Source organism: Octopus bimaculoides, chromosome 8 (assembly GCF_001194135.2).
Source record: "Octopus bimaculoides isolate UCB-OBI-ISO-001 chromosome 8, ASM119413v2, whole genome shotgun sequence".
Classification (NCBI taxonomy): Eukaryota; Metazoa; Mollusca; class Cephalopoda; order Octopoda; family Octopodidae; genus Octopus; species Octopus bimaculoides.
Genome location: NC_068988.1, coordinates 83,461,690 through 83,475,470, shown reverse-complemented (window position 1 = coordinate 83,475,470; position 13,781 = coordinate 83,461,690). Strand labels below are relative to the sequence as shown.

General features: G+C 35.0%; 1 protein-coding gene across 2 annotated transcripts in view; it reads left to right on the top strand.

The window, feature by feature from the left end:
* The window catches only part of LOC106872403 (tetratricopeptide repeat protein 33), a 16,350-nt gene extending 6,948 nt beyond the window's left edge, over nt 1-9,402 (top strand). Inside the window, exons 3-4 of one of the 2 annotated variants that reach the window (XM_052970224.1) lie at nt 1,708-1,839; nt 9,304-9,402. In XM_052970224.1, the coding sequence (XP_052826184.1) occupies nt 1,708-1,839; nt 9,304-9,387 (216 nt within the window). In that variant the 3' untranslated portion in view covers nt 9,388-9,402. Of the gene's footprint in view, nt 1-1,707; nt 1,840-4,888; nt 5,385-9,303 lie in introns of those variants that run through there. The other variant, XM_014919401.2, reaches the window with a different exon arrangement.
* The last annotated feature ends 4,379 nt before the right edge of the window (nt 9,403-13,781 follow it).

Genomic DNA, 13,781 nt, shown 5'->3' with positions numbered 1-13,781 from the left:
ACCCACTACACTCTTGGAGTGGTTGGCGTTAGGAAGGGCATCCAGCTGTAGAAACTCTGGCAGATCAAATTGGAGCCTGGTGCAGCCATCCGGTTCACCAGTCCTCAGTCAAATTGTCCAACCCATGCTAGCATGGAAAGCGGACGGTAAACGATGATGATGATATATATATATATGTATGTATGTACGTATGTGTGTGTATACACATACAGTAACATTAATATTTCTCATGTTCTATATGGTCATGGATCATTATATACTCTTTCTAGCATACATAATACATACATAATTAAACATATTGTTAGATAATAGATTATAATGGTTTCAGCATTTTATTGACTAACTATTGAGGAGTACCAAATCCACAGATCTTAGGTTCAATCACATAATTAACCAGTGCACAGTCTTGCAGTGTAAGACTGTTTGCTACTTTCTTATTTTTTTATTGATGATAGTAGGAGAAGAGAACCAATAATAAACTACCTGATCCAAAGAGTCATGCAAATGATTGAAATTGTGGAACCAGGAAGCTCATTGTAGCATGTGAATGATTGTTCTCAGGAATAGAAAATATTTATATTAGAGGTTATCTGACTGACTGAAATGATGTAGAAACAAGATGGCTGTGTGGGTATGATATTGAACTACCTGCTTGTTGTTCATCAGTTTGAATCCAATGCCCCAAATCTTTGGACTGAATACTTTATTCTACATAACCACAGTTCACTTAACTTTGGGGATATCCCAGAATGGAATTTATTTCTCATTGACACAATTCCGTGAAGATGGAACCAAACGCTGATATTTAAAAGCTCATCAGAGCTTAAATGAAATTTTATGATATAACAGTGTATGATGTCTGAGTGGACTGAAGAGTGAACAAGCTACCATGGTGTATGTTACTTCCATTAGATTGTGTCTTTCAAGAACTAAGTCCACTTGAGTTCTACATGGACACTATGGAGTCATATAGTTATTTCACTGCTATGTGATTTGTTAGATTTCAGTGTTGAATGTATTAACAGTACATTATTGTTTTACCCAGGGGAAGATTTATTTCTCCTCTGTTTTTACTACATAATTCTGATTCTAAGGGTCTATGTGATCTGGAAATGAATTCAAAATTTGGGAAAAATTAAATAATAAAACAGCAAAGGTGTCGCCAAAAAATTCAGCTGAATGGAGGACATCTGTTTGGCAGATCAAATTGAACCATCCCAACTTAAAAAGACAAAGCTTAAAATGCTGTAATGTGTATGTAGACCTAATAACATTATACTTTACAAATGAGAATTGCAGGATTGAGACATAGTGTGATACTGTATTGCAAACCTATCTCTTGCAAAAGCCAAATGGTAAACCAATGATGATGGTTATGGTTGTGTTTATAATAAGGATGAAGTGGAAAAAAGGCAAGGATTTCTCTCTCTCTCTCTCAAAGACATCTGTCATCATTTGCTTGTAAATGGTTTTCCATTTAGCTATGGGTTAACAACAGTAAAGAAACATAGAGTATAAACACTAAACAATGTACATTCAAAGAAAAACTCTAAGGGGTCTGAACACAGAATCTTCTATAGTGGAAACTTAAACAACAAATGTATGTGCCTAACATACTTTGCATTCTAACATGGTGTGAAGAGGCAAGAGGAAGTAAAGGATCTAGTCTTGATTATTCAGAACATAACCATATTTTCTTTCTTGCAGGTATTGTTAATATTACATGAAGTTTTTCCTGCTGTTCAGTTTGCAGAGAAGGCCACACGTTTACAACCAAACTGGTGGTTAGCCTTTCAGACCCTTGGCCGAGCTCTGCTAGGTCTTGGAGAAGTTCATTTAGTAAGTATTAATAGTTCTTTCAATTCTTTAAGACATCATGGCTTCTACCAAACTGGAACAACAAGCAATATTTTCGCTATATTGTTGACTGTATTTCTGACATAACTCATTACTACATTAGAAAAGACTGATCTTATCTTTTGCTGCACTTCATTTTAATCAATATATTATTTATCTTCAAGTATCTATAGTTACCATACAATTTCTATATCTCCAGCTGCTATATATTATCTATATCTACAGTTACCATATCTAGATCTTAGTTACTACACCATTTCTACATCTATAGTTGCTATACCCTATCTGCATCTAGAGTTACCATACCATATCTATAGTTACCATACTATATCTAGATCTAGATCTTAATTACCATACTATATCTATAGTTGCTATACTATATCTAGATCTATGATTACCATTATATATTTGTATCTATTGTTACCATAGCACATATATAGATCTATAGTTGCCATACCATGTCTATATCTATAGTTACCTAGAATTTGACTCTTAGATCATTCAATGATCTAAGAGTCAAATTATTACCAAAATGGTAGAGATTCATTCAACTATTAACCACTTAGTTTGTATTTCTATCTAAACTTAGGGCTGCATGTTTTCCACTTCTTTTAGAATCTGTTGAAAAACTGAGAAAATGTTCTCAGTGTAGGATATTAATCTAGAACCAAACTATCAGCATGGCTAAGCTAGAACAGTGAGTGTAAAAGTTGGAAAGTGTTTTTGCTCAGTATGTTGGATGAGTGGAGATAGGTGCTCAATACTTGTACTGAGTGTAAGTTGGTGGTACACCAAAAATGCATTAGGATCTCAGGCAGACTGAAACTGGACCAAAGTCCATTGTCTGCTGATTACCAGATACTGCAGAGCAGTAAGAACATTTGTGATAACACCAAAACTCATGGCTCACTGTTGATCAGTTCTTTTATTTAGGTGCTTAAAACTTTGGTGAAAGGATGAAAGAGAAGTTCAAAGAGCTATTATCTTTATTGGCAAGGAAGGATTTGTCTCATCTGAAAGAACAATATATATGGGGTGATTGGTTGATTGAAAGTTATGAATGAGGTGTATAGATGATCTATAGCAATTGCAGAAAATTAATTTTAAAATAGTTGAATTTGCTGAGAACAAATATGTTAAGAAAATAACTGGGGATCAAAGAAATTGGCAAATGTATGCAGGGGGGAGAGAGAGAGAGCTGTGGTTCTTATATTATGTAAATAGAGGGTACATGTTAGCAACAAAAATTATCTTAAGACCACCTCCTCCAATGACCCTGCCTCCTCATGAAGGATTTTTGTTCTGTGAGTTACTTGGTGATTCTGCCAGTGGTGGTGCCATGTGAAAAGCATCCAGTTCATACTGTAACTTGGCTGGCATCTGGAAGGGCATCCAGCTGTAAAAGTCATGCCAAAACAGACCTCACCGGTGGTGGTGCCACATAAAAGGCACTCAGTTCATTCTGTGGGGTAGTTGGTGTTAGGAAGGGCATCTGGCCATAAAAGCCATGCCAAAACAGAAGTGAAGCTTGGTGTAGTCTTCTGCCTAGCCAGCTTCTGTCAAACCATCCAACTCATGCCAGCATGGAAAACAGACGTTAACTGACGATGATGATGAGGAGGAGGAGGAAGGTACAGACAGAAGCAGACCTAGGACTTTAGAAGAGGTGAGGTCACATTTGAAGATGTAAGGTATAAGAAGTTGAAATAATGCAATCCATGAGGAGTAAAGATGTCACATATTACAGATTTATGTAGCCCTTATGAACATGAAAAATTGTTGTTATAATATCAATAACGAAGAGGAGAAATATAACAACAATGATATAACTGCTGTTGTTTTTTTCTGTTTCACATTTACTTCATTATCTATATATAAGTAAATGTTATTATTATTCAGAACAATTCAAACAATAATGTATCTATTCATTCTTAATATGTTCCATGTCCAAACATAAATATGTTGATCACTGTTGTTTTCTGTCATCAGAGAGCACCTCCTCCCTTTAGACAATTTGTGTTCATAACACATATGATTCATTGATGTAAAGACATTTTGAAACAGTGTGGTGTTTCAACTTTATTGTGTGTTTCCTCGATTTAACAAGAGTGTGACCTCTTGTTTATAGGAATCAGCCGGAGGGTTAGCTGTTACTGAGGAGACATACAAAAGGGTCAAAACGCCACGGTGTCTCAAAGTCTCCTTACATTAGTAAATTGCATGTATTGGGAACAAATATCATCTCAAGGAAGGAAGAGGTATTTTCTTATGACGAAAATCATCAGCAACCAGATATTCATATTTGAATCTGTCAGAATTTATTGAGAATGAAGTGATTCATTATTGATTGTCATGATTCTTATTATATGATCTTTAAGTTTACTCTTACATAGGTGATCTGGTAGATATGTATATTTATGTCTACTTCTTACTGCATTCATTAGAGGGTGGTGACAGGATCTATGACATGAACATGCCTTTCTTGACACCTGTGTCTACTTGAAATTGTAGATATTTGGTCAGATACAATTATGATAAGATGGTATGAATTAAATTAGGATGATTAATTTTGGTTTAAATTATATGTTCTTATGTACCAGACATTAAGTGACTCAGTGAGGTCTGAAAATGATTTGCTTTACTTATGGAAGGAAATAGGATTAAGTTACAAGATCAAGATGTTCCTATGAAGACTCATCCAGCTGCTGGTGGTGGTGGTGGTGGTGGTAGTGACATGAAATGACTACACCTAGGAATTGAAACCAATACACAAAACTCAACATGATGGTAGCTTACTGTCTGTTGTATAATTATTAATGTCTAGGTTGTTCATAAGAGACCCTGGGAATTGAAACCAAGACACACACTGTTTTGTGTCATTTTACTGTCTGTTATACAACTATTAATATCTTAGTTTGTTCAGAAGAAACCCTTAAGCATTTACTTTTGTTTGCCTATCTCAAGTTAAACCTGCTCTTTTGATCTCAGATTTAATTTGATAGCTAACCAGGTAAATCTATAACGGTTGCAGGCTGTACGAGCTTTCAGCAAGGCCGTTCATCTCAATCCCTGTGTTCAAGAACTGTGGGAAGATGACCTTAAATGGGCCTGCACTCTGCTGGAACAAAAGAAACACATTACGACAGAACTTGAAAAAAACACAAACACCAATTCAAACGTCCGAGAGATCTTAAGTGAAGAAGAAGAAGATGATGATGATGATGATGATGATGATGATGATAACAATACCATTAAGGATATAAATGACATTAACTCAAAACCTATAAAGAGCGTGCAGATTTCAGCAATGTCATTAGCAGAAGTGAAAAAATTGAAAAACAGTTCTTCAGATAGCAGTACAACAACAACAACAACTACTACTACTACTACTACAACTACTACTAAAAAGACTATAATTACACTACCATCTAATTATGTGATGATGCGATAATTATCTTAATACATTACATCCTTGGCCACACTTGTAAATAATGCTCCTGAAATAAACCTACTTTCTTATAATTACATATGTTTGTATGTTTGTTTTTTATTACGGTAGTTGTGATGTAAGAGATCTTTATTTCTGATTAATGTTGTTGTTGTGTAGTCATGGAGAGTCCTATGGCATATAGGGTGGTAGTAAAATTTGGAGTTAGCATCATTTCCAAGTTTTCTACCTAGGTTTCAGGCTGTGGTTAACTTGCTCCCTTTAGTCTTAGGAGACCTGAAAAATATCATAGATACTGCTTTTCTTCCTTTAACTAAGTTCTCAGCCATTTTTTAATCTATGGACTCCTTTGATTACTATTTTATTCTGGTGGACACACATCTCTATTCAATGTTTAGCTTTATAGATACCTCTTTCAAAATTCTTATTTTGTTTTTCAGATATTAACTTGTGTTGTTTGAACTATGTAAAACGTTTGAGAAATAAACATTGATGTTTCTTGCAATAAATACATCTAAATCAAACCTTTTTTATGGGCTCTTAAAATACTACTATAGATTCCCAATTTACATTTTATTCTTGCATGGACCCCCAAAATTTTATATGGACCCTAGTTGAGAACCACTGGACTGAGCTATTAAAAAGAATAAAATGTCTGAATATGACTAAGAGATCTCACTGGAGATCTCTTCCACATGTTCATCTCTGAACTGTAGTAGTTTTTGATGTAGGGTACAATGTAATAGTTTAAATATGTTACATGTCCTGAGTGTGTATTTAAGTATGTCTTTTGAGCCTGGGAGAAGGTGGAGGAGGATTGATAAAATAGGTATCAAACAAGAACTAGGATCAAATTATTGATTAAAAATATCTCCTTTACAATGTGTGACCTCAGATGTTGACTACATTTTGGTTGCTACTGATCAAACAAAACTCCACCAGTTAATTCAAACAAACCAAACAATGAAATAACACCTACATGGCACCCATGACTTTTAGAAACATTCTTTCATGCTCAGAATTGTCGAATAAACTACATGTGATTTTTGTTAGCTGTCAGGACACTGCATTCTTCAAAAATTCCATGCTTTCTGGAATTTGCCAACACCACTCCTAACATACCTATACACCCTTTCCTCTTTATGGCTCTTTTACTGTTTTGTTCTGTGTACTGTGCATGTATTTTTGGCTTTCAATGCTGTCTTCCTTTATACTTGGCTTATATGACGGCTCTCTATCCCTTCTTTTATCCTTTTCTTGTAAGTTGTGCACCTCATACTGTATACAATAAGCTCATTACACTGTGTAACATGATTTTTGTCCTTGGGTAAGAACTGTTATTTTGTACTTACTTACCTCTAGAAAATATGAAAAGTGGCTAATATTTCCTCCAAACTTTCCTTTTTTTTTCATTTATTCAAACCCCAAAGAGTCCCTCTCAACACATGGCTGTGATGCTCCCCAACAACTCCCGCTCATGATCAAAGATGCACATATTGTCAGCAACTTAGGGACATGCTCAAGCGGCTATAGTCACGCAACTGATAAACAAGTCTATTGTATTGAGCAGAATACTTGTTATAATGATATTTCTGCTTCAGCAACTCAGCACTGAATCTGTCTGAAATGTAATGGAAAATAGGTCAGTTTCAAAACATTGATGTCCCGGTCACAAAAGCAAAGTTTGAAGGGAATAGTTGTAATTTCGTTTGATTTCTAGATAAAAACAAATAGGAAATAACACTTACTGGACAAAGACAAAATAAATTTGTTACAGTTATCATTCTTTCTATAGACAAGGCCTAAAACTTTTGGTGGTGGGGGGGATAGTCAATTACATAGACCTCAACTGATACTTATTTCATCTTCTTTGGGGGTTAACGATATAAGTACCAGTTGAGCACTGGGGTCAATGTAATCAATAAGCTCCCGCCACACACCACTTCTCCTCCAAAATTTCAGGCCTTGTGCCTACAGTAGAAAGGATTATTTTTAAGGAAGTGAGCAAGTAGAATCGTTAGAACATAAAAAGATGCTTAGTGGCATTTCTTCCAGTTGTCTATGTTCTGAGTTCAACTTTGCCTTTATTCTTTCAAGGTCACTAAAGTAAAGCACCAGTCAAATACTGGGGTTATTGTAATTGACTTTCCATTTTCCCTCAAAATTGCTGGTCTTATGCCAAAATCAGAAAGAATTATTACTATTACTGTTATTTCAAATGTAGGTACAAGCCAACAATTTTGAAGGGAGAGGGAATAGTCAGTACTGTCAACCCTAGTACTTGACTGATATTTTATTTTATTGATCCCTTAAGGATGAAAGGTAACATTGACCTCAGTGACATTTGAACACAGAACATAAAATGTCAAAACAAATGTCACAAGGTATTTTCTCTGATAGTCTGACAATCTCCACCACTCAATGATAATCCTTTCTACTATAAGCACAAGGCCTGAAATTTGGGGGTTGGGGGGTAAGTCGATTACATCAAACCCAGTGTTTTGCCAGTACTTAATTTGTCAACCCTGAAAAGGATGAAAGGCAAAGTCTGCCCCAGCGGCATTTGAACTCAGAACGTGAAGACAGACGAAATACTGCGAAGCATTTCACCCAGCGTGCTAATGATTTTGCCAGCTCGCTGCCTCACCCCACCACTCAATAATAATAATTATTATTTCAAATTTTTTCCACAAGGGCAGCTTGTAGGAGGTGGGGACGAATCGATTACATCGATCCCAATGTTCAACTGGTACTTATTTTATTAACCCCGACAGGATGAAAGGCAAAGTTGACCTCAGCTAGATTTGAACTCAGAACATAGTGACAGGCGAAATACTGCTAAACATTTTGTCCAGCATGCTAACAATTCTGCCAGCTCACCACCTTAATAATAATGGTTTCAAATTTTGCTGCAAGGGCAGCAATTTTGGGGGTGGGGATGAGTCGATTACATCGACCCCAGTGTTCAATTGGTACTTATTGTTATCAATCTTGAAAGGATGAAACACAAAGTTGACCTCAGAGCATACAGACAGATGAAATGCTGCTAAGCATTTAGCCTGGCATGCTAATGATTCTGCCAGTTCAATAATAATGGTTATAATCTTTTCTAATTTAGGTACAAGGCCAAAGGTTTTGAGGGGAGGAGGAAGTCAATTACATCAACCTGTTTTTGACTCCAAAACTATGAAAGATGATGTTGACCATGGCAGAATTTGAACTCGGGGATGTAAAGATGGATGAAATGTGGCTAAGCATTTTTGTCCAGCAAGCTTTCTGCTGGCTCAAAGTCTACTTAATAATGGTTTCAAATTTTAGCAGCTAGAGGTACTTATTTTGTTGAGCCTGAAAAGATGAAAGGCAAAGTCAACCTCAGTGGTATTTGAACCCAGAACACAATAGTTTCTCAGATTGTTTCAAAGCTGCAGCATTGTAAGGAAGAACTAATCATTTGACTCAAGTGAAGCACATGATTTATACTTATTTTGTCATTTGTGAAGGGGTTAAAAGCAAAATAAATTCTCCACTTGCACCTGCTATATTTAAATGCAATAACATTAGTCAATTGATCTCAAACCTCTAATACTCCACTGCCTTAATCTTTGTGCTCACAACCATGGGAAAGTTTATTAAAGTATAGGAATATTGATATCATTATGACTGAAGGTGTAAAGTTACAAATATAAAATTTGATCTTAAAATGTTAAACTCAATAAAAGGATTACAAGAAGAGAGAGAATTGTGAAGTTAAATCCATCTAAACTTATGGATGCTTTTGTTTTGAACCTACCCCATAGTCAAGGGAGATAACTAAGCACAATTTAGAGTAAGAAATAAGAATTGTGGCTTTACATGGAATAAAACTCGGAGGGTAAGAGGGAAAATGTTTGAGATTTAGTTCTATTGTTTTTTTATTAGCATTGTCACATAATGAGACACTATGTTTGGATTTTCATATGCCACATGTATGACAACACCTGTTAATTATTTTCATGTAGAACTCACTCAGTTTTGACACCAATGTATCAAGGGCAGCTGGGAATACGCTAAATGATGCTGTTCCAGAAATTTCTCAAAGGTGAGCCAAATCCATGCTCACACATACAGAATTGAATTTAAAAATTAAGGAAAAAAAATCAATAATCACTAAGATAATATATTTTATTCCCCTCACGTTTGAAAAACTTAACATGAATTCCTGGCAAGACAGTTCTTTCCCCTTGCCTTAGAGATGGCTAGCTAATCGAGAGATTACGTTAGCCCTTTGGCGTTCAGATTGCTTTGTCAAAATGTATTGCTTATTTGTTCATTGTTTTGAATTAATCATGCATACCTTTTAGCTTCAAGACTTCAATGGTTGTATATTTTTAGAATAACAGTGTAGAGTAGGTATGAGAAGTTGGATTTGGCCAGTTTTAACATAGGTGGAATATTTGTGCTGGATTAAATGCTAAAATTTTTTAAATGCTAAGATCTGAGAGAGAGAAAATAAAAATGTGAATCTCTTTCCATAATTTCCCAAAAGTCACTACTTAAAAGAGACAAATCTACCTGGTTTAAGATACTTTCTACAGAAAAGTAACTTTCTTCTGATCCAGATAGGTTTTGGCATCTGTTCAACAAACAGCAACATTAAATTGATACATTATAGAAAGTATTGTAAAAATACATTTCCCCCTTTCATTTTTTTTCCTTTGTAAAGTCAAACCAGAGTTTAAAATCTGAAAATAAGATCTTACTAGATTCAAGAAGAGAAATAGATCTGTTTCTTTTTTTTTTTCATATATACAAAAGTTTTTCTAAATGCCAAATTTATATTATCATTAAATAAACAATTTAAAGAAATTATTCTGGCTTCTAAAGAAAAGGTGTATGTGTTCCTGTCTCCTTGTCTTGACATTGCATGCTAATTGAAAAAGAATGTCATCATCATGAGTAGTCTTGTTTGCAATCTTCAGCAAAAATATGCCCAGATATTGTGCTGTTCCTGTTCAATGGATCAAGGGAAGCAAGTGAGGGCTGTAACAAGAAGGGTGTCCAGTCATAAAAAATCTGCTTCATTGAATTTTATCTAAATCTTGCAAACGTGGGAATGTGGACAATAAAACTATGATGATGAAAAGAAAGACAAAAACGATTTTGGGTATGGATAGATCTTTGAAAAATTTTATTTGAAGTTCTTATTAAATGGTAAATAAAATGTGTCTTATGTAGGGAGGGGGCTCTAAAAGAACAGAAATATAATTTTAAAAGAAGTAGTGGATGCAAGAAATGTATATTGTCTGTGTGTAATTAGAGTACAGAGATTAATAATACAAAGTCTGAACATACAAGAACAATCATTGACCAATTTAATATTGAGCTGTTTGCATTTCAACAGCTCCTGTAACTTAAATATAGATTCTGTGCTAAGAAAAGGAAAATTAAATGAGATCATGGACATTTCTGTGGCCATCTTTCATGTGATTAGATAAACATGTAGGGTGGACAACCTTTCATAGTTATCAAAATTCATTCAGTCTATTTCAATAGAAATGAATGTGTAGCCTTAAAGGAAGAGTGTTTAAAGGATTTAGAAATGGTTTGTGATTGGTGTTCGTCTTTTACCATAGCAAATGAATTACATTCTGTCCTTGTACTAACCAGACCAGACATAGAATATGAATAGTTCAACATTAAAAGAGTTAATAGACTTTCAATCAAATTAGGATAATGCACTCACACACACACTTGAACAGTAATTGCTTAACACAGACCTGGCTAGAAAAGGTTAGAACACACAAATATACAACAAGAATGGTATTAGCTGCAAAGAAAACAATGTATATATATACACACACACACACACACACACACACACACACACACACATACATACACAGGACAATAAAATATCAAGAACTCACAAGTTAAACAGCTACAAGACATTTTTTTTTTTTTGTAAAAGCGGGGTAAGTAGTGGTGCTAAAGACCTAACAGTAGCAGTTGGGTTTCAATAATAATAATGGTTAAAATCTTGGCAGAAGGCCAGAAATGGGAAGGGGTGAGTCAGCTACACTGACCCCAGCACTCAACTGGTACTTATTTCATCAACCCCAAAAGGATGAAAAGTGAAGTTGACCTCAGCACCGTTTGAACTCAGAACATAAAGATAGAAGTATTAAGCATTTTGTTTGGTGCAGTAACGATTCTGCCAGCTTGCTACCTTTAATAATAATCTTTTTTACTACAGGCACAAGGTCTGAAATTTTGAGGGAGGAGGCCAGTCAGTTAGATTGACCCTAGTACACACATGGTATTTAATTTATGACCCCCAAAAGGATGAAAGGCAAAGTCGACCTCAGTGGAATTTGAGCTCAGAACATTGATGTCAGTTCAAAGAGTTCAAGATGATAAGTAGAAATAATTTCTCTTCAATGTCACTGTGTAAAGGAAAACTCAAACAAGTTAAACATACAAACATAAGGGAACAAATCAAGCCCAAAAAGAAAAGAAGATAGACATATTTTCTTTCACAACTGGAATTTTAAAAAAATATTCTGTGAAGCTGCAAATAGATGGACATTTAATATGTATAAACAAAATAAAAATAAGATAATGTAAAAGGAAACTAGGAAAGAATAATTAGAGCTGAAGAGATCAGTAAAAAAAAGTGTATTCTTTGTTGAGAGACTTAAGACTCTTTACATACAAATATGTCAAATATCAAAACTGGCCAAGTGAAGGACTCGTGATGTAAGGAAGTAATTTTAACTTCCTTTAATTTAGAACAATGTAAATGCAATGTATATATGATGTATATATGTGTGTGCATAGCATGTATGAGTGTTTGATGTTCTACACACGCATAAAAATTTCTGCCAAAAGAATGCGTGTGTATATGTGAGTAAACACTGTGCCTTAGTTGCAACATTTTTTTTATATGTAATTAAAAAGACTAATATCTGCTTAATAAGATCAATCAAGTTATTCTAACCCTGATACACTTGATGGAAGAACAACAAATATGGCTTCCATGTCTATGTTAGAATCCAGCAGTGCAAGTGTCTGGCACTCATTAGCAATATTTATTCAGAGATTATAACTCAATCAGCAGTAAAATGAAGTTAGTCTTAGAGTAACACACACATCATGGACTCTCCTATCGTTAGATAAATGTTTATGCTTGCATAAACTCACTCTCTCCATCAAACAGACATTACCTGTACAGGTGCCATATGTCAGATGACAAGATGATTGCAAAGCAACAGGAAACAAAGTGTTTTGCTCAAGAACACAAGGCAACACCCAATCTGGGAATCGAAACCATGATCTTGCAATCACAAGTGCAACACCATAATCACTAAGCCTTCATATATATGGGTGGGGGTGGGGGTGCTAAGCTTCTTCAGGAAACATTTTCTCATAATATTCAGTCTCCACATGCACACAGATGGTACTTTACACTTCTTGTCTATGGTTACTGAAAGGAGGAGCTTCTAATCTTTAATTTTACACATACACACACTATATGTATATTTATTTATTTATTTATGTGTTTCAGCCAAGTGGCTGCGGTCATGCTGGTGCACCATATGTGCATACATATTCTATATACATGTGTATATATATATACATGTGTATATATATATACATGTGTATATATATATACATGTGTATATATATATATATATATATATATATATATATATATATATATATATATATATATATATATATCATCATCATCATCATCATCGTTTAACGTCCGCCTTCCATGCTAGCATGGGTTGGACAATTTGACTGAGGACTGGTGAAACCGGATGGCAACACCAGGCTCCAATCTAATTTGGCAGAGTTTCTACAGCTGGATGCCCTTCCTAACGCCAACCACTCAGAGAGTGTAGTGGGTGCTTTTACGTGTCACCCGCACGAAAACGGCCACACTCGAAATGGTGTCTTTTATGTGCCATCCGCACAAGAGCCAGTCCAGGGGCACTGGCAACGATCTCACTTGGCTTGCCAGGTCTTCTCACGCACAGCACATTTATATATATATATATATATATAGAGAATATGATCTCCATGTATGTGAATGATTGCCTGGAGTAAGACTAAATTTAAATCGCTATCATCAAATAACCTGGAAAAAATAACAGGGTGGGGATATATCAGAGAAATCATAGTAACTTTGGTTTCTTTTGACAGTCTTTAGTATGTTTTTAATTTGTGCGTTTGTGCGTGTGTGTGTGTGTAGTGGAGGGACAGCATTTTATTCTGAACAATGACATGAGTTTTTTAATAGTGACAACAATAAAGAAATATATACTTAGAGAAGATAAAAGAGACAGAAATTGTTGGCAAAGAAATGTTTTTACCAAAACTGGCTTTCTTCTGTCATCCACTGCGACTGCCTTTTATCTTTCTCTAAAATCCATTTTTGTTCTTTTTATTATTATTTTTTTTTTGCAAAGATTTAAATCAGAAACTTGCTCAA